The 23,815-nt window shown below is 43.3% G+C and overlaps 1 protein-coding gene across 1 annotated transcript; it reads left to right on the top strand.

The window, feature by feature from the left end:
* The first annotated feature begins 2,231 nt into the window (after positions 1 to 2,231).
* On the top strand, positions 2,232 to 3,617 carry LOC132374176 (uracil-DNA glycosylase). The gene has a single exon (XM_059937700.1). The coding sequence runs from the start codon at positions 2,232 to 2,234 to the stop codon at positions 3,168 to 3,170; it is 939 nt and encodes a 312-aa protein (XP_059793683.1). The 3' UTR covers positions 3,171 to 3,617.
* Positions 3,618 to 23,815: the final 20,198 nt, after the last annotated feature.

Below are 23,815 nucleotides of genomic sequence, written 5' to 3'. Positions count from 1 at the left end.
GGGAGGGAGGGAGGGAGGGAGGAGGGAGGGAAGGAAGGAAGAAAGGGAGGGAGGAGGGAAGGAAGGAAGAAAGGGAGGGAGGGAAGGAAGGGAGGGAGGGAGGGAAGAAGGGAGGGAGGGAAGGAGGGAAGGGAGGAAGAAAGAGAGAGAGAAAGAAAGAAGGAGAGAGAGAGAGAAAAAAAGAAAGAAAGAAAGGAAAAAAAGTGGGACTTCCCTAGTGATCTAGTGGTTAGGACTCGGGGCTTTCACGGCCGTGGCCTGGGTTCAATCCCTGGTCGGGGAACTAAGATCCCACAAGCCACGTGGCTCAGCTGAAGAAAAAAAGGATGAATAAATGAATGAATGTTGAGTTATCTGGTTTTATTATGTACATAGTTCCGACTTCACTTTATTGAGGTCTGCATAGACCAAAAGAACCAGTTGTGCCAGCGCCTTCCGCAATGTGTTTGCTCTGGTGTTTTTTCCATTGACACTGTCAGGAGAATGATTCCATTTTACAAAGAAGGGAGGAGGGGGGCAGCCTGTTTCCAAAGGCTGTTTGTTCTCATTATTAATTTGCCTCTCCTCGTCCAAGTAGAGTCTGAATGATTTTGAATGTGCACTCATCTGGAACGGCACCCTCATTCTCTCGTTTCATGCCTGGGTGCAATTAAAGTCAAAAGCAAAATTCAAAAATACGACTTTATTATAGCCTGAAAGAATTGTTGATTCAGGGACTGGCCTGTAATCTCACAACATTACAAAAAGAGAGAGAGAGAGAGAGAGGGAGAAAAAATAACACGGAGCTGCCAGCCTGTGGGTTTGGTCTCACCAACGGAGACCCGAAACTCCAGGATCAATAACTTGGTTAAGTTTGCTGGGTTTCTAACCCAATTACAAGAATTGGAAAACTGCCCAATGCTCAAAAAGGAATGAAGGTTCTACTAGCACTGCCGCACCCCCTTTTCTAAAGAAATAATTAGGCGATAAAGGCAAAATAACTGCACAGGGAGGGGCGCGGTCGTTTCCAATGTCAGATCAGAGAGCTGGGGAATTTCAGAGCTGGAACGAAGCTTAGAGGTCACCTCGAGGCCATTTCGCAGATGAGATAACTGAGAAGCAGAGAGGGAAGAGTTTACCCAGGTTCACACCATGGGCATGAATCTTGAAGGATCTCCAGCTCGATGTGTTCAGTTGTGCAAAGAATATTTACTGAGAGTCTGTTTGGGGCCAGGCATTGTGCTAAGCACAGGGAGTTCATGAATTAGGCAAACTGGTGTGTTCTCTGCCCTTATAGAGCTTACATTCTACTGGAGAGGCTGACAGTCAAGTAAACCAACAAATGGGTATGTGACAAATGGCCAGAACTAATCAGAGGGCAGTGATAGAGAGCTAGTTATCTGGGGTGGTCAGGAAAGGTGACTCTGAGGAAGGGACATTCTCAGCTGAGACCTGGGAAAGAGGACAGGGAGGAGCTTGGCAAATTCAAGAAGACAAAGGGACACTCAGCCATAAAAGAAAATATGCAATTTTGCCATTTGCAACAATATGGATGGACTTGGATAGTACTATGCTACGTGAAATAAATTAGATAAAGACAAATACTGGGGGCCTCCCTGGCGGCGCAGTGGTTGAGAATATGCCTGCCAATGCGGGGGACACGGGTTCGAGCCCTGGTCTGGGAAGATCCCGCATGCCGCGGAGCAACTAGGCCCGTGAGCCACAACTACTGAGCCTGCGCGTCTGGAGCCTGTGCTCCGCAACAAGAGAGGCCGCGATAGTGAGAGGCCCGCGCACCGCAATGAAGAGTGGCCCCCACTTGCCGCAACTGGAGAAAGCCCTCGCACAGAAACGAAGACCCAACACAGCCATAAATAAATAAATTTAAAAAAAAAAAAGACAAATACTGTACTATTATCACCTAGATGTGGGATCTAAAAAATAAAAGAAACTGGTGAATAGGACAAAAAAGAAACGGACTCACAGAGACAACTAGTGGTTACCAGTGGGGGAGAGGGGAGGAGAGAGAGGCAAGATTGGGGTAGAGGATTAAGAAGTACAAACTACCATGTATAAAATAAATAAGCTACAAAGATATATTGTAAAGCACAGGGAAGATAGCCAATATTTTATAATAACTATAAACAGATTATAACCCTTAAAAATTGTGAATCGAATTACTGACCGCCGCAGCTGGCGCCAAAGTCGCGGGTCCCCAGGCAGCGCGCGTTCGTTCCCTCCTCGGCTCCAGGATGATTGGCCAGAAGACCCTCTACTCCTTCTTCACCCCGAGCCCCGCCAGGAAGCGACGTGCCTGCAGCTCCGAGCCGGCCGAGCAGTGGAACGGCGTGGCGGCGGTAGCTGAGAGCGGGGATGCGGCGGCCAGCTCCGCCAAGAAGATCCGGGCCGGGCAGGAGGAGCCCGGCACGCCGCCCTCGTCGCCACTGAGCCCCGAGCAGTTGGTCCGTATCCAGAGGAACAAGGCCGCCGCGCTGCTCAGACTCGCAGCGCGCAATGTGCCTGTAGGTTTTGGTGAGAGTTGGAAGAAGCACCTCAGCGGGGAGTTCGGGAAACCATATTTTATTAAGCTTATGGGATTTGTTGCAGAAGAAAGAAAACATTACACTGTTTACCCACCCCCGCAGCAAGTCTTCACATGGACCCAAATGTGTGACATAAGAGATGTGAAGGTTGTCATCCTGGGACAGGATCCATATCACGGACCCAATCAAGCTCATGGGCTCTGCTTTAGTGTTCAAAGGCCCGTGCCACCCCCACCCAGTTTGGAAAACATTTATAAAGAACTGTCTACAGACATAGATGGTTTTGTTCATCCTGGTCATGGAGATTTATCCGGATGGGCCAGGCAAGGTGTTCTCCTGCTCAACGCCGTCCTCACCGTCCGGGCGCATCAGGCCAATTCTCATAAAGAGAGAGGTTGGGAGCAGTTCACCGATGCTGTCGTGTCCTGGCTCAATCAGAACTCGAACGGCCTTGTCTTCCTGCTCTGGGGCTCTTACGCTCAGAAGAAAGGCAGTGCCATTGATAGGAAGCGGCACCACGTGCTGCAGACCGCTCATCCCTCGCCGTTTTCGGTGTACAGGGGGTTCTTCGGATGCAGGCATTTCTCTAAAACCAACGAGCTGCTGCAGAAGTCTGGCAAAGAGCCCATCAACTGGAAGGATCTGTGACCTTGGCCCTTGGGGGTCAGGGGTCTTTGAGTGGTTTTCTGGAAGCTGTGATTGAAGTATCTGTCATTTACGAAGTCAAAGTCAAAAAACAATTTCCCTCCTAATTCTTCAGCACCCTGCACGAGGGCACACATTTTCCGCGGAGCAGCAGTGAGCCAGGCAGCCTGGCAGCAGCTTTCCCCGGCCAGAAACCCCAAAATCACCCTGGGACCTCTGGCCTGGAATATGCTGTCTGTGGGTCAAGGTTCTTGGAAGGGAGATGAGGTCAAATAGTCTGGACTGTGTTCCCCTTTGTTATTACTTTCATGGTCAAAGCAGGGAGATAAGCACCTTTTTGGTACAGCCAGCTGCTACTTGTTTTTACCTGGTAGGTTAGACTTTAGGTTTTGTGGTGTTGGGTGTTTTTTATTTGGAAAGGCCCTCTTTCTTTACCCAGCCTGGCATTCCAGTCTTGATCAGGTACACTGGCCCGTGATCTTTCACGGAGCCCTCAGGAAGCCTGAGGACGTTTTGTAAGTTCCCAGAAATTAGGGATCGAGTTCCTGACTGCAGTACTGGCGAAAATTGCTAAGGAACCATCCTTGGTGTGAACTTTCACGTCTGGAGGCTGGGGAAAGTGAACTGGGTCTACTCTAATGCAATTAGTTATGTAATTCTTTGGGTGTTTCTAGGAATAAGCTGTGGAGGTTGAACAGGAAGGAGGAGAAAGGTTTTTGTTGTTTTTTTTTAAGAGGAAAGAAATGCTTTTTTCCTAGCTGCACCCCGCGTTGGGTTTGAGCCAGCATATACTGCCAATGTTGTTTTTTCGTGTGGGGGTGGGGTAGGGGGTGGGGTTAGATTGAAATCACTTTGGGATTTTTTTTTTGCAACACTGGAGAATTTTGCTTTTTTTAAAAAGATACTTAACGCAGATGTGTATATATACATTTTTTTAAATCCTTTTTTTAAGAGGCAATCTTTATTAGGTGTGCACCTCCATTCCAGATCCCGTTAGAGCGCTGTTTTGCTGTTAGCTGGGTTAAAGGGTTAACCCTGCGAGAGTTTGGTAATAAAAGATTGTTGAAGTTTCAAAAAAAAAAAAAAAAAAAATTGTGAATCACTGTGTTGTACACCTGAAACTTATATAATATCGTGCATCAACTATACCTCAATTTAAAAAAAAAAAATTTTTTTTAGAGGAATTCCCTGGCGGTCCAGTGATTAGGACTCATGCTTTCACTGCTGAGGGCACGGGTTCAATCCCTGGTCCGGGAATTAAGATCCTGCAAGCCAGGCAGTGCAGCCAAAAAATAAAATAAATAAATAAATAAATAATAAAATTTTAAAGAAAACAAAGGGACAAGAGTGTGGCTGGAGCACAAAGGATGACAGGACATCCACATCCTGAAAATGGAACAGAACAGCACTCACCCTCATGCTCCTCCCAACTGCGATGCCCCCGGCCTCTGGCAGAATAAGGAGGGGCTGGAACCTAACCTTCAACCTACTCCCCACTGAGAGCGGGGGACCCTGGATCCACTACCACACACACGCCTGTTCCCATCATTTGGGAAAGTTTTTGTTCACGAAGAAGAAAAGAATTTGACCAGACATAGTAGCCAGACTTACGGTCAGCTTCCAAATCAGGAGAAGGCCATGCTAAGGAGAATACGGTTTTGATCAGGAAGGTCACGAGAAGAAGTTCCAGCACAGCTAGTGGTCAAGAGCACAGACTCTGGAGTCAGACACTCTTGGGGAGAGACGGGTTCAACCATTATGGAGCTGGGCAAGATGCGTAACTTCTCTGAGTCCCAGTTTTCCCCTCTGTAAAATGGGTACCTCAGATTTCTCCCTCTCCCTCTCTCTGTCTCCCAAATGCCTGACCATAACACTTTTCACCTGCTCCCAACAATTACGTGCTTAAATGCCATCTATTCTGTTTTATAGTCTTGCTATTTCCCATCTGTTGGCTTTTTCTTTGTAAAGTAGTGTATTCTCATGCAGTGTTTTTCAAACCTTGGGTTGGAACCCAATCATTAGTGGGATGTGAAATCATTACTAAATCATAACTTAACCGTAACTAGTGAGCCATAAATAAAAACCTTCAAAGAATAAAACAGACGCGTACAGAAGAAAATAGAATAGAAAAAACACATCAAAGTATGCGACAGTTGAGTATTGTTTCCTAGCGCTTTGGTATGTGTGTCCTGGATTGTGATGTAACTGACATTTCTGACTCTGAGGCTCAGTCCAGAAACGTTTGAGAAATGTGGTTCAAAGCGTGGGTTCTGGAGCTGGGCTGCCTGAGTTTGAGCCCAGGTCCATCACTAGCTAGCTATGTGACCTTCTCCAAGCTTCAGTGTCTCGTGTTAAGTGAGGATTACACTAGCGCTTCCTGTGATTGTTGGGAGGACAAAATGAGAGCATATATGGAAGACTGTAGCACAGTGACTGACACGGTAAATGTGTGTTACTGCTTTTCTTTTTCCCCAAAATAATGTCCATGTTAGGACTCCCTTGCTTGAAATCTCCCACGCCTCCATATTATCTACCAGATAAGGCATTAGCATCTAAACCTAGATTTCAGGCCCTCCTCAGTCTGACCCTCAACTACCTCTGCAGCCTTGGTGCCCATCTCCAGGGAAAGATTCACCTTTCCCTGAAGCCACACTGGCTGCCTGCCTGACCTGTAGCATGCCTTGTCCCTTCCTCCCTCTACTAAGGCCCCTCTCTTCCTCCGCCTAAATTATCCTCCCGTCTGTTCTCTGCCTGGTCAAATTCTACCAGCTCTCAGGAGCAAACTAAGCCCCAGACTCTTCCACAGAGTCTTAGCGCTCTCTTCCAACCTCTTAATGAACTTGTCTCAACTACTGTTCTAATTTCAGCAGCCAGCCCAGGCACAGGATTAGAAGGATTAAAGAAGAGAAAGGTGGGGAAGGGGGGGAACCAATAAGCAATAGTTGTCAGGCTTTAGTGGAATCAGAATCCCCTGGAGGGCTTGTAAAATAAGGATTGCCCAGCCCCACCCCCAGAGCTTCTGATTCATAGTTCTTGGGGGGGGGGGCGGGGTATGGTAGGGGGTGAGAATTTGCATTTTTAACAAGTTCCCCAGTGATGCTGATGCCCGTGGTCGTGGGACCAGACTTGGAGAACACTGGTGGCGTGCTTAAGAATATGGGCTCAGTAAGATGAACCCAGGCTACTGTGGCGACTCCGAACTCAGTCTGAAATCCGGTCACATCTTTTTTTTAATAATTAATCTTGCCATAATAGCAGGATGTTCTATAGCATTCTTTTGAGACATCTCCCCTCATGCACAACTGACCAAGAACCCCAGAATCTTACTGAGTCTGGAAGGAGTTACTTCTCTTCCACAAGCGAATAAATTCTACATTGATCACTTTCTGCCATTGCTTCTCCCGAACACATGGGGGCGCTGTTGAAGACTGGTCTCGCACCTGCGGGTGCGTGTTAATTACCGAGTTGTCCTGACTGGTCCAAGCACCTGCTGAAGCGCATTGACGTCTCGTCTGGGGCTTTATTACAGCTTTCTTCCGTTTACATTCCCACATATGGCCATTTTTCACCAACGCACACCCACTGTGCCAAGACGACTGAGCCCAGGGGAGTTCAGTTCATCAACCACACCCTGTGCCAAAAGCAGCCCACCTCTGTGGATTCTGAGCCCTTCGGGTCAGACCTAATCATTAGTGTAAGTCTCCTGAAGGTTAACTATTTTAGGCCCAGATCTCTCTAAAAGAGATTGGGAGCAATTTGCACAAAACTGGTCAATTCTCCCCAGGCACTAGCTCTACATAACAAAGGGTGAGGCAGCTTTTGGTAAACCGCTCAAAAGAACAAAAAACACGTTCTTTACTCTCTTTTCCAAGACAATGGAAACCTATTAGCACTTTCATTTTCACACTAACAGAGCCTTTTCCTGACCGGGTTGATATGTTTTGGAGACTTGGAGTCTAAGCCACTACCCCGTTTAATTTTTCTTTATCAAGCATTAAGGCCACTTGCAGTTTAGGCCGATAACGGTCAGCGTACTCCAATGGGTCGTAACAACAACTTAGTGGCTGGCAACCCTCCTCTCTTTTGCTGAATTAAAATAAAAGGTAAAAGAGTAGTTTGCATGTTTTAAAGAAAGAATTTATACACGGAGGACTTGAATGTCACTTAGATACAAAAACAAGTCTATACTGGATTAAGACTTTAAGTGAATTTCTTAAGTGTGGGTCACAAAGGTTTGAGTCATCTTCTCTCTGCTAAAGGTCTGTTTGTTACTAAGACACTCTTGCCTCTTTTCTGGCCGTTCTCTGTGTTCTTTAGGCTACACTCTTGGAAGGCTATTTTGGTCTCCTCTTCCCCTTTAAGAATCTGGCCTGTAAGCTTCTAGAAGATCCTGTGCGTGTCTCTGAGTACACTTGCCTCGTTGTTCTGCACTGGGACCCCCTTCCCTTTTACCCGTTCACCCTCCCCCGCCATAGATCTTGAGCTCCTTGGTGTCATTAGCTGCGCTGTATTCGCACACAGTACTTGGTACAGTAAATACCTGCTGAATGCCCCCACCAGCCTTCTTGAGTTGTTGCTTTTGGCACTTTTCACATACCACCTTACGTTGTTGTTGATAGAAATTTTCTCCAACCTTGTATTTGGTGACTTGGTGCACATCTTATTGCTCATCTGTTCCCTTAGTAGAATTTAAACCCCTTGAGGACAGAGAACATCTCTGGTTTTTTTTTATGTTGAGTCCTCAGAGAAAAACTGAATGTAAAAGCCATGCGCTAATTCCAGTTGACTGATGGATAGCTGCGCTGAGCCTCTGCTAATCTGAGAACTAGAGGTTAGGCGTGTCTGACTTTCTCTCTTTAATTATGTCTCTGCTTGTTGCAGAAAGTAAGGGTGATCAACAGCATACATTAAGTAAAGCAAGATGACCTAAAATAGAAGCCAATGAGAATTTCTAAGAATTTTAATTGCAAGAAGTGTTAATACGTGCATAAAGGTTCGGCCAGAAGAGTGATTATCAAAATATTTCTTTCTGTGAATGGAGAAATTTAGAACTAGCCTAAACTTCACCAATCCTATATTGGTTAACTAAATTATGGGACATCTACTAGATCCAAGATGTGCATAAGGTAATGAGTGGGAGTGACAGTTATAAAACACTATATATGGCATGATTTTATTTTGTAAGATATGTGTACTGTGGGGACAGGAGAGAGGGAATATGCTAGAACATAAGGGTGTTTCTCTCCAGGTATGACTATGAATGATTTTTACTAATTTCATGCTTGTGTTTCGTAGAAGAACAGGGTGGGAAAGTTATTTATATATATATATATATATTTTTTTTTTTTTAAATAGGTAAACCAAAAGAAAGAAAAATAAAAGTAGGGAGCTAAGAATGAGGTTTATTCCAAAAATGAATACCATGAAGATTTAAAAAGGCAAGACACAAATTTGCCTCTGAGCTTTCCAGCAATTCAAACAAAAAGGGAAACAAGATCAGCTACATAATTCACATTGTCTAGGAAAAACTCTAATCTTCCTGATAAGTAGGAATCTATCAGTGTCTCCCTTGGAGCCCCCTGAGGATGTTCTGCTCAGTAATAAATAACATCCTCAGCAGGTTCTATCATCCAGGTGAGTTTCCTAGAGCAGTCTCTAAATTAGACTACCACGTCCCCTGCCTTTATTCTAAGGATGGCCTTAAGCAGGTATTTAATTCCTCACTAAATACCTCCACTAACTAGTGGTGAATTAATTACTTCATATCTAAATGACTGACGATTATTAATAGCTGCAGTGAGCAATTAGAGTTACTAACCCATCCTGGCCTCTGGCTGGCATCTCTGAAGTGGTTCCCTCCCCCAAATCGCCAGGAGCACCTTTCTTGGGGAGTGGTCTCCTCAGCCTCGCCCCCAGCAGGGCCAAAAGGCAACCCAGTGACTGACCTACACTCCCACCTTACCTCAGCCAGGTGTGCAAAGACAAAAAGCCAGAAGGACTTGATTGTTAAAAAGTTATCTCCTATCTAAAGCCCAGAGTACTCAATACAGCCAAATGTGTGATTCTTTTTTTCCACAGCCAGGGGCTCTTGGAATGGACACAGAGAGAAATGGAAGGAAAGGCTACAGAAGGGGATTTGGACTCAAAGAAAGTTTCTCAGTCTGGGACCCCCAAGGCCTCCTCCCTGGAGACACTTAGGCTCAGAGCCATTGATTGACTTCTTATGACATCCACCAGTAAATGTGCTTGGCCCTGCACTAGGGGCTGGGATACAAAAGTGAGTGTGGGCAGGTGATGGAGCTTCCCAACTGGGGAGACAGTTGGACAAGCAGATCATCTCAAATCATAAGTTAAAGAGGCACAAGCAACTAGGGGAACATAAAGAGATCCTTATCCAACCATAAGCATCAGGAAAGACCTCTTGGATGAGATGATATCTGAATTGGGACTTGAAGGCTCAATATGGCTTTGCAGAACTGAGCAAGGGTGAAGGGCGTTCCAAGGAAGCAAAGGCTTGCTGTTTTCTGGAAACTCAAATCATCTCCTTATTGTCAAAGCGTAAACCTCAGAGTGGGATGGAGATGAGGCAGGAGAAGTGAGTTGGGGCCGGTGGTGGAGGGCCATGGGCCATGGATGTAGGGCTAAAGAAAGAGTCTTTGTTCCTTTAGCCCTGAGGTTTTGTACATGAATGCCAAGACCAGGCAGGTGATGTGAATCAGTCAGTGGCCCAGGGGCAATAGGGAATGGTGGGGACTGTGGCAAATAGGAGTGCAGTTGAGTCGCCTAAAGAGGCCACGCAATACTCTAGCCAGTTGTTACCGTGAGAGAATACAGGACTAGCCTTGCTGGATCTTCCCGTTGTTCAAGAGAAGGCAAGATCCAGACCCCTATACCAGTCTCCCTATTTGTAAATGTTGGTGACTAATTCAAATTTAAAACAGAGTGAAGATCCAGTACGGGGAAGGGCCCCACTCCTCTGTCAGTGAGGCTGATTTAACCTGAGGGCTGGATTTGGCCTGTAAATCCACCGTGTTGCCACTTCTGCCTTAGAAAGTGGGGAGCCATGGACAGCTCTGAGGTAGTGGGCAAATGTAGACTTGCCCTTTTTTTAAACCCTATGTGCATTTGTGTGCAATTTTGGTTAGAAAAGGGCAAGACAGGAGGCCTGAAACATGTTACCTAAAGCATGTAATTCTAAGAATGGGTTAGTATGAAATGCCAGTAGGTCAGTGAAAGTCACCTCAGTGGTTTTCACTATTAAAATGTAATATCAGACCCATCTGGCAGAACCTAGCAAACATTTGCAAAGGCAAAGGGTCAATGGAAGGACACAGGACTCTGCTGGTCTGTGGTCTCCTGCTGCGTGCTAGACACTGTGCGTAAACATGCGGAGAACTACCAGGGCTAAGGTTGTGAGGGGAAGGACTGGGTCTTACTCATCTTACAACCTCAGCTTTCACCTACAACAAAATCATACAAGGTCAGTGAGTATTGTCATGAACTGATTCCTTTATGAATGATCTAGTGGCCAGAGACCCAGCTTCACGTCCTGGCTTAGCCACTCATTAACTTGGTGACTCAGGTCAAGACACCTGGTATTTCAGAACCTTAGTTTCCCGCTCTGTAAATTGGGGATAGTAATACCCACTTTGTCTACCTCGTAGGCTCAAAATCAAAATGCAGAAATGCTTGGAAGGAAGAGCTTTATATATAAACTCATAAGTGCCCTATAGGTTGGACTGGGTTGGTTACTGTTACTTTGCCAAACCTGAGTCTCTTTAAGAACAATATTTTTAGGTGTATGGCAGAGAGAGAAAATGAACAGCATCTGATACCTTTGAGGTGGGCCTTCCAAACCTTGAGAGTTTGCCACCTACTTTGCAAGAGATTTGGAGCCCAGTCTCCAGGCCTCAACCCCGTGCCAAAGAGCCCTGTAGAGCCTTCACACATGCTGTTCCCTCTGCCTGGATCACTCTTTCCTTAGCTTTTAGGTCTCAGTTTATGTCAGCTCCTGAATGTTGTTGTGAAGAGTCTTGAACTCACAAATCAAAGATCTCAAGAGGTTTCAGAGGGAGCTGTTACTTACCAACTGTGTCTTATGCCTTTCTACCTCTCTCTCTTTCAAACAAAAATGTTCATTCTAAGTAATAACAACTACGTAGAGTAATTGAGCTAAACTCCCTCCTGAGCTCCAAAAGTACTTTAGGCAGCAACCACTCAGGAGGAATTGATTAATTTTAGTCAAATAACTAATTTAGCAGCAGTTTTTCCCAGTCCTTTCCTTTTTTCTTTTTCTTTCCATAGTATTTTAGAGCGAATCCCTGTCATTCAGAACATGTCATTCACCCTTCAGCACTTCTGCATGCATCTCTAAAATATAAGGACATTTTCCCACAAAACTGCAATACCATCATCACACTTAATAAATTAGCTATAATTATTTAATATTGTTAAACTAGCCAGTTGGTATTCGAATGTCCCCCAATTGTCTCAAAAGTGTCTTTTACAATTGGTTTCTCCACATACTGCCCTTGATTGTTACGCCCCTTCCAATTCGCAATCTAGAATAGCCTCCCCTTCCTCTTCTTTTTTTCATGCCCTTACTGAAAAACAAACAAACAAACAAAAAACTCAGCTGTCCTATTTTCTGAATTTATCTGATTGCATCCAAAGCGTGGAGCTGTTGACTTTGTTCCTCTCTCTCCCTTGGTTTGGCTCTGAGGCTTGGTCAGCATTTTCCTTTTTTGGCCACAATATGTCATAACTGGCTTGTGTGTTTCACTTATCACATCTCATCAGGAGTTGGTACATGTCTGGTTTTCCCAAGGATTTGTGCTTTAAGTCATTAAATGAATTATCTCATTTAATCCTCACAGCAACTCAGAGAGGTATGTTCCAGAATTAGTCCCATTTTTCAAGTGAGAAAACTAAGGCCCAGAGCAGCTACATGCTTTGCCCAAGTTCACACATCCAGTAAGTAGCTCTCTGACTTGGAAGCCTTAGATGTGCCTGAAAAATGGGCAGGATGGTAGTTTTAAGTTGCTCCTCCCTAAGGACCCTATATCCTAAGCAGTGATCCATCCTGGCCTCTCCTTTTCTTTATCTTCCACAACCTTGCTTATAACCATTGCCATGCTTAAGAATCCACCTGCTCCCAAACCCAAGGGTTTTATACAAAAGCCTGGTAGAGAGAATGCTTCCCTTCATTTATCTGCAGTAAGCAGAGAACAGATTTTTTGTATACATCTATGCAGAAACTCAATCTTCATTATTCACGCAATCTGTATTTGTAAATTCACCCGCTCACTAAACTTGGTTTGTAAACCCAAAACCAATACTTGCAGCACTCTTGCCATCATTCCCAGACACATGCAGAGCAGTGAAAACTCTGAGTCGCCATCAGGCACAATCCCAGCTGAGATCAAGGAAGGAGACTCTCTAAACTTCCTGTTTCAGCTCTCAGCCTTGGAACAAGTGTCCTTTTCACAGTCTATTTAGCACCACGCTTTTCACATTTTTGTGCTTTTCGTTGGTGGTTTTGCTATTTACAGTGGCCCCCAAGCAGAGTGCTAAAGTGTTATCTGATGTGCTTTACAGAGAAAATATGTGTGTTAGATAAGCTTCATTCAGACATGAGTTATCGTGCTGTTGGCTGCAAGTTCAATTTTATGAATCAACAATATATATTAAATAAGATGTCTTTAAACAGAAATACATAAAACAAGGTTATGCGTTGACCGGTTAACAAAAATATTATGGCCAAAGAGTCACAGGGAGGATTTCCCCTAGGAACGATGATTTGCTGTTCACTAATTCAGTGTTTGCTATGACTTTCTAGAACAAAACTGCCACAAATAATGAGAATCGACTGTCTATACATATACTCTCGCCCTAAGGTTATTTTTTTTTTTTCAGTTCTACAAAATCTGATTAACTTTGTTTTCAAATTAAATATTTGAATCAGATTTGTTTTAATTGCAAAGAGGGGAAAAATGCACTGAACACATGTTGAGGAGTAGGAGTTTATATATGTAAACTCATATATATATGATTTTGTTTTCTCTGCTCCAATCAATTCAGGATAAACTTTTGCACTGAAGCATATCCTGATATCGCTGACTCTTCTGAGGCAAACTGGCTTGGGGGGATAGGTTCAAATCTGCTCCCAATTTAATGTTACTCAGTGCTGAAGTATTTATAACTTTGTTTTGCTGAATCATTATAAAGTATCTGAGCAAAAGAAAATTAATCAATTCCTGAAGTTTCTATGCCTCCAGGGCTTTAAGGAGATTAACAGAATTTTCTTTTATTTAGTTTTCAGCCTTCCCTGGAGTCTGTAGCTCTTAATGTAACTAATTTCATATTGACTTGGGTTTTCTCTTTAATAATAAAAGTTGGGTTCCCATTTGAGAATTCTCAATATTCTCTTTCATTCGAACTGCTAAAGGATAGTGTGAAAAATAAGTTTTATTAGAAAACATTGAAGAAGTATCTCCCTTCCCTAAGATACACGGTGTGGGCTTTTTTTTTTTTTTTTTAACATCTTTATTGGAGTATAATTGCTTTACAATGGCGTGTTAGTTTCTGCTTTATAACAGTGTGAATCAGCTATACATATACCTATATCCCCATATCTCCTCCCTCTTGAGTCTCCCCAGTGTGGGCTTTTTAATTAGTGTTTTCATAAGTGAGCGCCTTTAAAACATAACATTCATTCCACTGTTTCCATATTTAGAGCAATCTTTCATATTGTTTTTGCTATTTAACTTTTTCGTATTAAACATGTTTACAAAAATGTAGAATATGACTTTGATGAAAACCATGATCTGAAGAACAGTTCTTAAAACCCAGAGAAGTCACATTTGTAACCCTTTAAATGCAAGCAGTGTTTTCTAGCTGAAAGTTCTGAATCCATCTTCCAGGTAAGACTGATTGAAACTTTAAAAATAGGTAGCGTGAGATTGAAATGACCTTGGGCAGCCTATTGACAGAATTTACCAATGGTTTTCAAACATCCAATTTAAAAGTTTGAGGTGGTTTTTGTTTGGGGTGTGTGTGTGTCTTTAGGCATAAAATTGACTAGTTTTTTTGGCAATGATTTGATACATAATCTTAATTTCTGAAAGTGGCTTTAAAGCAATAAAGGGTGATGATTCAAGTTCTCTGAGCTCAGAGATTAGCGCCTCGTCTTCCTGGCTGTGTAAATCAGGCAAGTCACGGATCTTCTGTGGCTCTTCCTCTGTAAAACGGAGTCCTGACACCTACTTCACGTTCATCCGCGTCCTGCAATTTCTCAGAGTGCCCAGAACATAGCAAATGCTCAAAACATGTTGGCTGTTGTTCTTAAAACTTGCACCCTCCAATAATCATACAATGATTATTACAATGGGATGACTGTCCTCACATTAGGAATAAAATGGCCAATTATACTTTAACCAACACGTGTTTTTAAATGTTCGGAGCATGTAATTGAGGAACGAATATAGGAATTTTCCACTAGAAGTCCTTGTTTACCAAATATCCCTGGACAAATACAGGTTTGTCTTTTTTTTTCTTTTTTTTTTTTTTAAGGGAGGTGGGGCAAGAAGAAAAGAAAGGAATGCCTTCAAAGAGAGGCAGCTTGGTGTAGATTTTCTAAATAAAAAGAGGACTGGCCACCCTGACTCCCGATTGTTTTCCTGTGGCCACCAAAGCTGCAGATTAGATACCACTGAGGCTCCCATTTCTGTGACCTGATTCTTCCTGATATGCCCTGTGAAGTGCTTTCTTGGATGTGGGAAGAGAGAAAAGCATGTTTTTTTCTTTTTTTTGAATGACAGGAAAGCAACAAGGGGAATGATTGCCAAACCCAAAGCCATTACCCTTCCTCCTTTAGACAGAACTCTTTTCAGGCAACAGTGTACCCAGCCTCAAGGGATGCGCCATGATTGGTCTGAGCCAGTTATGACTATCCATTTCTGTCTGCCAGTCATTGGTCTAGGGCAGTGGTTCTCAACCCAGGCAATTTTAAAGACACACACACACCCATAGGACATTGGCAATGTCAGGGGACATTTTGGGTTATTGTAACTGGGAGGATGCGACTGGCATCTAGTGGGTAGAGGTCAGGGATATTGCTGAACCTCCTGCAATGCCCAGGACAACCCCCCACCACAGAGAACTATCTGTGCCAAAATATCAACAAGGCTGAGGTTGAGACATGCTAGTCTAGGAGTTGAAATGTGACACGGTTCTGGACAATGAAATGTGACAGGAAGGAGGTAGGGGAACTTCTAGAAAGTAATTTTCCTCCTTAAAAAGAGGGTATTTTTTGCCCCACTTCCTTCTTCTTCTTCTTCTTTTTTTTTTTTTTTTATTGTTTTTGGAATGCTGGTGTGTAAAGATGTGATGCTTGGAACTGCTGCAACTATCTTGGTACCGTGAGGGGAGACATCACCAACATGCACCTGTTTCCAGGCTTCTTGTTATATGAGAAAATTGTCTTTACTTTAAAAACTGCTATTACTTGGTATTTTTGTCACTTGTAGTTAAAAGCATAATTATTAAATCCACTGTGTCATATAATTTTCCCACAAAATGTTCACATTCAGTAAACTAGACAACAGCAGAACTTTTCTGAGATTCAGATATCGGTCAATGAGCTGGGCTTAGTCACTACCTAAGTGTTTTGTTTCTGGTACCAAGTCCCTTATAGCAAGTGAATTTCAATTCATGCCTCTGAAGCATGACAAATGACTCTACGTCTTGGGTCTTCAATGACTCAGGAAGACTGAAATTGTGAAGACGTCCTGTCCTAGTTTAAATTCAAGCTCTGCCAGCTAGTAGGTGTGTGATACTGGGTGAGTTTACTTCTCTGCTTCGGTAAGTAAGAAGTAAACTCATCCAGTATCACACACCTACTAACTTCACCTTCTTCATCTGTAAAATGGGGTTAATAGTGGTGACCTCAAAGGTTAAATGAGTTGTCACCTGAAAAAATGCCTAAAATAGTGTCTGGGACATATTAAGCATTAACATCATAATCATCATCATCACTAAATGTTACATCTGCGAAGGCCAAGGCTCTGGTGAACAATGTTCATATCGAAATCTTACCTGAACACATGACCATCTTTCAAAGTTGAAATTGACAGCCAAATGGGCATTTTGTGTGAACAACTGTTAGGGGAATGGATTAGCAATACTCTACCCAGTCTTACCAAATTCCACCCTTGTGTAGAGACACAGCCAGGTGACTGGCACACGCTCTTCCCAGGACATCAGTGGCATGATGCTAGCAGACCCATGGCAGGTATGTCACTGGTTCCAGAGAAGCTAATTACAAAAACATGCCTCCTTGTCTCCCAGTGTTAATGATTCCTCCACACTGAGGTGTGGATCCCGAAGGTTGGTCTAGCACTGACTACAGCTCTGTTTCATGTATGTTCTTAACTTCGTCCAACCAATACCAGACAGATACCATTAAATTCTCTTTCCACATACTCCCCTGGTAGGGCAACGTTTCTCAGAGCCTTGCTGTCTTCTTCTTTGTCTTTAAAACCCTGTCTGTTGTCTGAACTTCTATAATGAGGCTCTGTGAAGCATAATGAGGCTTTGAACTGAGGCATGTCAGGACCTCAGGCAAGTTCCTTAACCTTACTACGTTCCCTCATCCTTAAAGTGGGGCTCAGGAGACCCCCTTTTATAGAGTCACTGGGCATAAACTAACAGTAAAAAGTCTTTAACAAGGCTCTTGGCGTAAGGTAGGTGCTTGATAAAAAGTTGCTGCTGGTTGTAATTCTGTCTGGTTCACTCTCACCCCTGTTCCCTTACTTAACAAAATCAGTATTCCAGAATATTTCAGGGCTTGGTGCAAGTTGATTGAACTATGATGGATCTCAGCCAAGTATTATGCTCCCTCTTTATAAATACCTGAGTAATACTTAAACTCAAGAAGGCAGAGAAAAAGCAGTAGGACCCAGGAGAAGTCAGCCAGAACCTATGTGAATTGTGTATTCAGAGTGGTGCTCCGACAGTCCTGGGGCATAAATCTTAAACTGTGCAGATCTGCTCTGTTTTGAAGACGCCAAGCCCCACAGCTTGACAGCCACTTTAATTGGTTGCCAGGTCTCTGTAGGCAAAAGTCATCCTGTGCATGATGAGGTTTCCTGTCTTATGTAAACGTTCCAGAGCTGGGCACCAATGTGTCTATTTTCAGGCTTTCTGGAAGGAACCAGCCCCTTTCTCTATCTGCCCCCTCTCTGCCCCAGGCAACGGGCTACATACTTCACCCAGCCTTGAGACAAAAGTGTCAGCAAGAGACACGATCCTAAAAGTATTCCTCTCCATCCCTGGTGTCCTCCTTCTAATGTTTCTCCAAGTAAATAGTACCTGTGGCCCTGTGGGGAGCCTACAGGATGACTTTGGATGGTACCTAGATAATCTTTTCTTTTGAAGTTCCTTTTAAACTAAATTTTAGATTTTTTTTAAATGAAAAACTGATCAAAGTCATGCAAATGAATTGTCTTTTATGGCAAGTTAATTTAAAAATCATGCAATTTTAAGAAACTTTCTCTTTTTAAAACAAGTTTATTTCAAGTTTGAGGATGGTGCATAAAACAGAATTGCAGGCCTAGACGTACTTAGGTTAAATCTAAGATTATAAGCTGGCACTGGCCACCAGGTCAGGCTTGTGGTCACTCACTCACTCCAGCTTAGACTCTGAGTGAGGCAGGAGCCATTGGAAGGGACTTCAGTCTGTTCTGTCTCAACTATTTAGAATGGTACCTAACCTAGACTAGGTATTCAATAAATAGGTGTTGAATGACTGAATTTATTTAGTGTTCTCATGTGCGCGGCATGGTGCCAGGAGCTGGGGATTCAAAGATGAAGCTGATAGATACCATCTTCGCCTTCCTGTAGCTTATTAAAGGATTCATTCCTGGTTTCCCTTTGACATTCAATTGACTTCTGGATTCTTAAATGCTAGAGCACAGAATGTAAATATCTGTCACCTGAATATATCTCTCAGCCTCAGCTTTCTCACACTGACAAAAACAAAGCCTGGAAGCACAGTTCCCAAAACATCCATGATGCTGGTCATTCCCTTTTCCTATTCAGTCTCAGAATCTCCCCTTTTTTCCTTCCAGGAAAAAGCCCCAGATCCTTTTGGCCTCCACCCAGCTCTCCTCCACCAGGGAAACCAGGATTCAGCTGACATTCAGCAACGGTGAACACTTGACTTGTTCCCCTGGGGATATGGCGTATTAGTCACCCCATAAACATTTAATTTTATTTAGCCATATTTTATAAGCTGGCACATTATCAGAGGTGTCTCCTTCTCTGTTGCCTCAAGTGCCACTGTTTGAATGTACCCATAATGCCTCTTAATTTTGTCACTCTTTGCTTCTAGTAAAATGTGGGAATATACAAGGGAAAGCAGAAAAGGCAGGCGCTGGGTGGCTTAGCCTAGAGTGCTTATAGAAACCCTCTCTAGGAAGAAATGTGTGCCCCTTCAAGTACCGTGGCTTTCTCGAAGCGGGAGTCCTCTGCTGACCCGCATCGGTACTGCCCGGGGAGTGATAGTGTTGGTCTGGGCGGGGCCCTGGAATTAGCATTTTAACTTTTCATTGCAGTGTTAATGTACAGAAAACTACAAATAAGTGTCCAGCTCAATGAATTTGCACACACCCCTGTAATCAGCAATATTGCCAGCACCCCCAAAGTGCCTTGTTCCCTTTTTCTTTTAACTTTTTTGATGTTGTTGTTGAAGTATAGTTGATTTTAAATGTTGTGTTAGTTTCAGGTGTTCAGCAAAGTGACTCAGTTATACATACATATATATGTGTGTGTGTGTGTGTGTGTGTGTGTATGTATATTCTTTTTCAGATTGTTTTCCATTGTAGGTTATTACAAGATAAGCTAACCCTGTGCTACACAGTAGGTCCTTGTTGTTCATCTATTTTATATATAGTAGTGTGTATCTGTTAATCCCAAACTCTTAATTTATTGCTCCTTCCACCTCCACCTCGTTCCCTTTGTCACTGCCTCTCTACAGCAGTTCCTATTATCTTGACTTATAGCCCATAGATTAGGTTTTGCCAATTTCTATACATATAAGTGGAAACATATACTTTTTGGTTTCTGGCTTCTTATGCTCAGCATTATGATTTGTGAGATTCATTCATGTTGCTGCATGTAGCTGCAGTTTAATCATTCTCATTGCTGTATGGTTTTTTATTGTGAATATTATCATAATTTTTAGATTTATTCTGAGACTGATGATGGACTATTGGATTGATTTCATTTTGTAGCTATTATGAATAATGCTGTTATGAATATTCTAGTAGATGTCTTCTGATGAATATATGTACACATTTCTGTTGGGTATATATCTTGGAGTGGAATTGCTGGGGCAAATCAGCATTTTAAACAAGCAACTCCAGTAACGCCGACTCATGCTGAAATTTAAGAACCATACAGCTAGACGAACCAGCAAGTACCATTTACCAAGATTAATCAGGTTTGAATTGTACTTCAATACAGAAGATTTGAACTGCCCACAGAAACGTTATAGTCTTATTGAGAAACAAACAGACAAAACAAACAAAAAAAACATAGATTCACAGAGCACATATTGAAGAAAAACACTGGAGAGAAAATAACTCAGGCATCCAATCCAGATGCCTGTTCTAGTTTGGAACAATGCACACATACATAAAGCAGAGTTGTATATTGGCTTCCTATAGGAAAGACTCTGGGGTTTTGTTTTTTGTTTTTTTTTTTCATATCATACCAAAGTTTATTGATTACGTCAAACAAAATTTCTGTAATGAAAAAGGCAAGTTGCATTCATAAAAGATGGCATTCACATTCATTATAGAAAGCAAAAACGATGTAAAAAATGGCTGAAGTGAAAAATGTAATATTGCAGTCCCATTTTGCAAGCTGAAAAATGATTTTGTCAACACTTACATAAAATCTGCATTTATATACTGCATGTTATTAAAAAATTCCATCACTAAATTATTATGGATTTTGCAAATTTAGGCTTGTATTTTATATTGTTGCTGGTGTAAATGTGGTAGATATGAAATTTGTGTTTTCAGTTTAGTAGGTAACATCCTCAAACAGTGGAGAACAGTTGTGAAAACTACAAGGACATTTTGTAGTTCAAAATTATTCAAATGATGGGTATATGATCCTATTATTACATTTTACCCCTTTCTCTGACACAAAATAAGGTGGTTAGATTGTAGTGATAGGAATACCAGATGACTTACTTCAAGTTATTCCATCTGCTAACCCCACACTAACCAATTTTTTTGCCCACTAATAAAATACCTTTCAAAAAATAAAGTCAGGCCCCTCTCAAGGATCTAGGCCGTGATATTACACATCACTGCCATCGTGAATTTGAGCTGCAGTGTAATATGTAGCTTATTAGACACAACTCTAAATCCCCCTTGTCTTTCTTCCAGGATGCAAGGAATTTTACATGCCACCAGTTATATTTCCACTACCCTAGGTATTCTGATTATGTCAAATCTCCAGTGGTCTGCATTAAACAAGAATTACAGGGACTGTAAATACAAAGAGCCCACCTTAACTAGAGAGGCTTGTTTAATGAAGACTCTGGGTTTTGTTTGGCATAAACAATGTTTCAAAAATGAAGAAACGTTATAAAATGTTTATATTTCTGATTTCTCTTGAAAAATTAAGCTCCAGCAATACCAGTTCCTTGTTCCTACATGGCAACACTTGTCTGGAGCTGGACAACGACTGTCCCCTTTAGATGAAACATGTGGTTTCCAGGTACTACAGTCCCCACCAATCCCTATTGCCTCACTCTGGCCTTCTTCTCTCATTTACATTAGCTGCCTAACTCCTGCAGGCATTTGGCTTCCCAGTCCCTGGTCTAGAGGATTACAGTAAACATTTTCCTATACAATATTTGAGGGCTCACAAGAACCCCGCAAGCCATCGAGTGCTTGATAAGATTGTCCCCATTTGGACGGCTGAGGAAATTGAGGCTCCGAGAGTGATTGAACAAAGTTGCATAACTAGCAAGTGGTGGCCTTCTGGGGGCTATTTTGAGAAGTATTTAAAAATCGTGTTTTTTTTTATGTGAAGCAGTGACTTAAATAAATCAAGATATGTGTAATAAGACGTTCGTAATAAAGTTCAGAGAATTTTTTTTAAGGCATCAGAGGAGGGAAAAAGTTCTGTGGAATAAAGTGGTCACAGATGTGTTTCCCCCCAGGATGGGGGATCTCATCTGAGCCTTGATGGATGACTGTGAAGAGGAGACGTGATGATGGCATTCTGGGCAGCGGCTCAGCTGGAGCACAGGCACAGAGTCAGAAGCAGGCAGATGGGGATGAGGTGGGGATTGTGGACATGAGAGAGACCTGGAGGCATGACGGAAATGACTGCTCAGCTGTGTTGCCTTGAGCAAAAGTCTTTTTTTTTTTTTAACATGTTTGTTTGTTTGTTTATTTATTTAGGCTACATTGGGTCTTCGTTGCTGTGCATGGGCTCTCTCTAGTTGTGGCGAGCAGGAGCTACTCTTCGTTGCGGTGCGTGGGCTTCTCATTGCGGTGGCTTCTCTTGTTGCAGAGCATGGGCTCTAGGCGTGTGGGCTTCAGTAGTTGTGGCACATGGGCTCAGTAGTTGTGGCTTGCGTGCTCTAGAGCGCAGACTCAGTAGTCGTGGCGCACGGGCTTAGTTGCTCCGTGGCATGTGGGATCTTCCCAGACCAGGGCTTGAACCCATGTCCCCTGCATTGGCAGGCGGATTCTTAACCACTGCGCCACCAGGGAAGTCCTTGAGCAAAGGTCTTCACCTTTCTGAGTCTCCGGGTCATGTGAAAGTTCTCGACCTCACTAGGTTTTGAGAGGAGTAAAGGAAATTCTGTAAGCTCAGTTGGTTGTAGTTTATTCATCCTTATTCGGATGAATGGCACAGTCCTGACACTGGCAACCACACAAGAAACAATAGCTATTGTGCTCTTACCGTCATGCAGTTGATGGTTAGCGTGCTGGAGGGGAGCTCAGAGGGGAGAATGGGGTGACTCCTCAGGGGATCTGACCTGGGAGCCAGCAAGATCTCCATCTCGCCACCACGCCCCCTCAACCCTGCCCAAACCCCCCTTCTCCTCAACTGCAGGGAGCAGTTTTTTATTCCATCTGAACTATCTTCCCCAACCTATCTCTTTAAGTTGTTCTTAAAGTCACTGCCAAGAAGCAGCATCCATTTGGCAAAGACTATGAAGAGAAAATCTTACCTTAGATGCCCCCACTTTAGGTCTGTTCCCGTCTTTAGTGAGGTGGGTGGCTTTGATGCTTAGGAGGTGAGGCAGGAGGTGTGGTGGAATCAGCGTGAGCTCTAGCATCTGACATGGGTTTCGTTACATGGACACCTGACTATGTGGCCTCGGGCGAGCTGGTCAACCTCTCCAGGTTTCAATCTGCATTATCTGCAAAATGGAAAAAACCATCACCGCTCAGGGCGATGGTGAAGGTTCAAGATAAATATACAAAGTGGCTGGCACATAGTAGGTGCTCAGCTCATTGCCTTTATTGTTGTTCCAGTGCAAGATCTTTATCAGAAGAGGCTGGGAATTAACTTACACTTCATGGGGGATGGGGGGAGGGGTTGACCAGGACACAGAGCACAGCATTGTGGACACATTAGGGGCTCAGTCCTCTCAGTTGACTTCCTAGTCTCAGCTCTGTTGCTATCAAAGCTCTGTGACCTTGAGTAGGTCCCTAAACTCTTTTAGGTCTACACTCCTATAGCCATAAAATAGGGGACTGGAAGAGGTGACCCTGAATATTCACTCTGCAGCTAACATTTCAAATTCTATATGTCTGTGATTGACAGCCGACAGTTTCACATCCTTCTGTTTCTTGTGTCTGCCCTCTGTCCATTTCTCACACTCTCTCTGGTGGTGACACATATCATCTCCCTTGCCAATGATAACACCTCAGTCAGGATCCAGCCTAGTAGAGAAAGCCTGACATCCGTCAGGATCCAGCCTAGTAAAGAAAGCCTGCAGAATACGGTGTGGAGGCTGGCAGGAAGGGTGGCCAAGGCTGCAGTGCTAAAGTGTTCTTCCCACCGGGTCCTGGTGTCAGGGGCAGACAGGGAGAGAGGCTGCCCAGCAAATGTGGTATGATCTTATCTTCAGACTTCTCTTCAGAGCAAAGAATTATCTACCAGGAAGCCTGGTGATGGGGTTTAAGGCCATGTAGGGTGATGTATCCATTAGGGTGTGTTAGGCTACCGGTAACAGAAAAAGAACTAAGGGTCAATTTTAAAATAAAATTATCTCACCAGTAAGAAGTCAGGACCATTACTGAGGTTTCAGGGTTGTTTCTAAGAGGCCGCGATCACTGAGCACGTAGGTGTTTCTCACATCTTATTTCTACCATCCTCTTTGTATTAATGATACAAAGCTACTGCAACTCCAGTCATCACATCTTTCCCTGAGAATGTCCAGAGACCAGAAGGAAGGGCAGTACTTTCTCATGCATTATATTTATATCAGAGATAAAAGTTCTTCTCTCCTAGGCCTCCTCTTGAACTCACAGGCCAGTTTTACCACCTGATAAAGGAAATGGAATTGCTGTGATTTGCTTAGACCAAGATTTCTCAATCATGGTACT

This window comes from Balaenoptera ricei, chromosome 11 (assembly GCF_028023285.1).
Source record: "Balaenoptera ricei isolate mBalRic1 chromosome 11, mBalRic1.hap2, whole genome shotgun sequence".
Taxonomy (NCBI): Eukaryota; Metazoa; Chordata; class Mammalia; order Artiodactyla; family Balaenopteridae; genus Balaenoptera; species Balaenoptera ricei.
This window is presented reverse-complemented; position numbering and strand designations above follow the sequence as displayed.

What these genes read in the sequence shown, in the direction of transcription:
- LOC132374176 (XM_059937700.1), top strand. Translation starts at nt 2,232, where the DNA reads ATGATTGGCCAGAAGACCCTCTACTCCTTCTTCACCCCGAGCCCCGCC.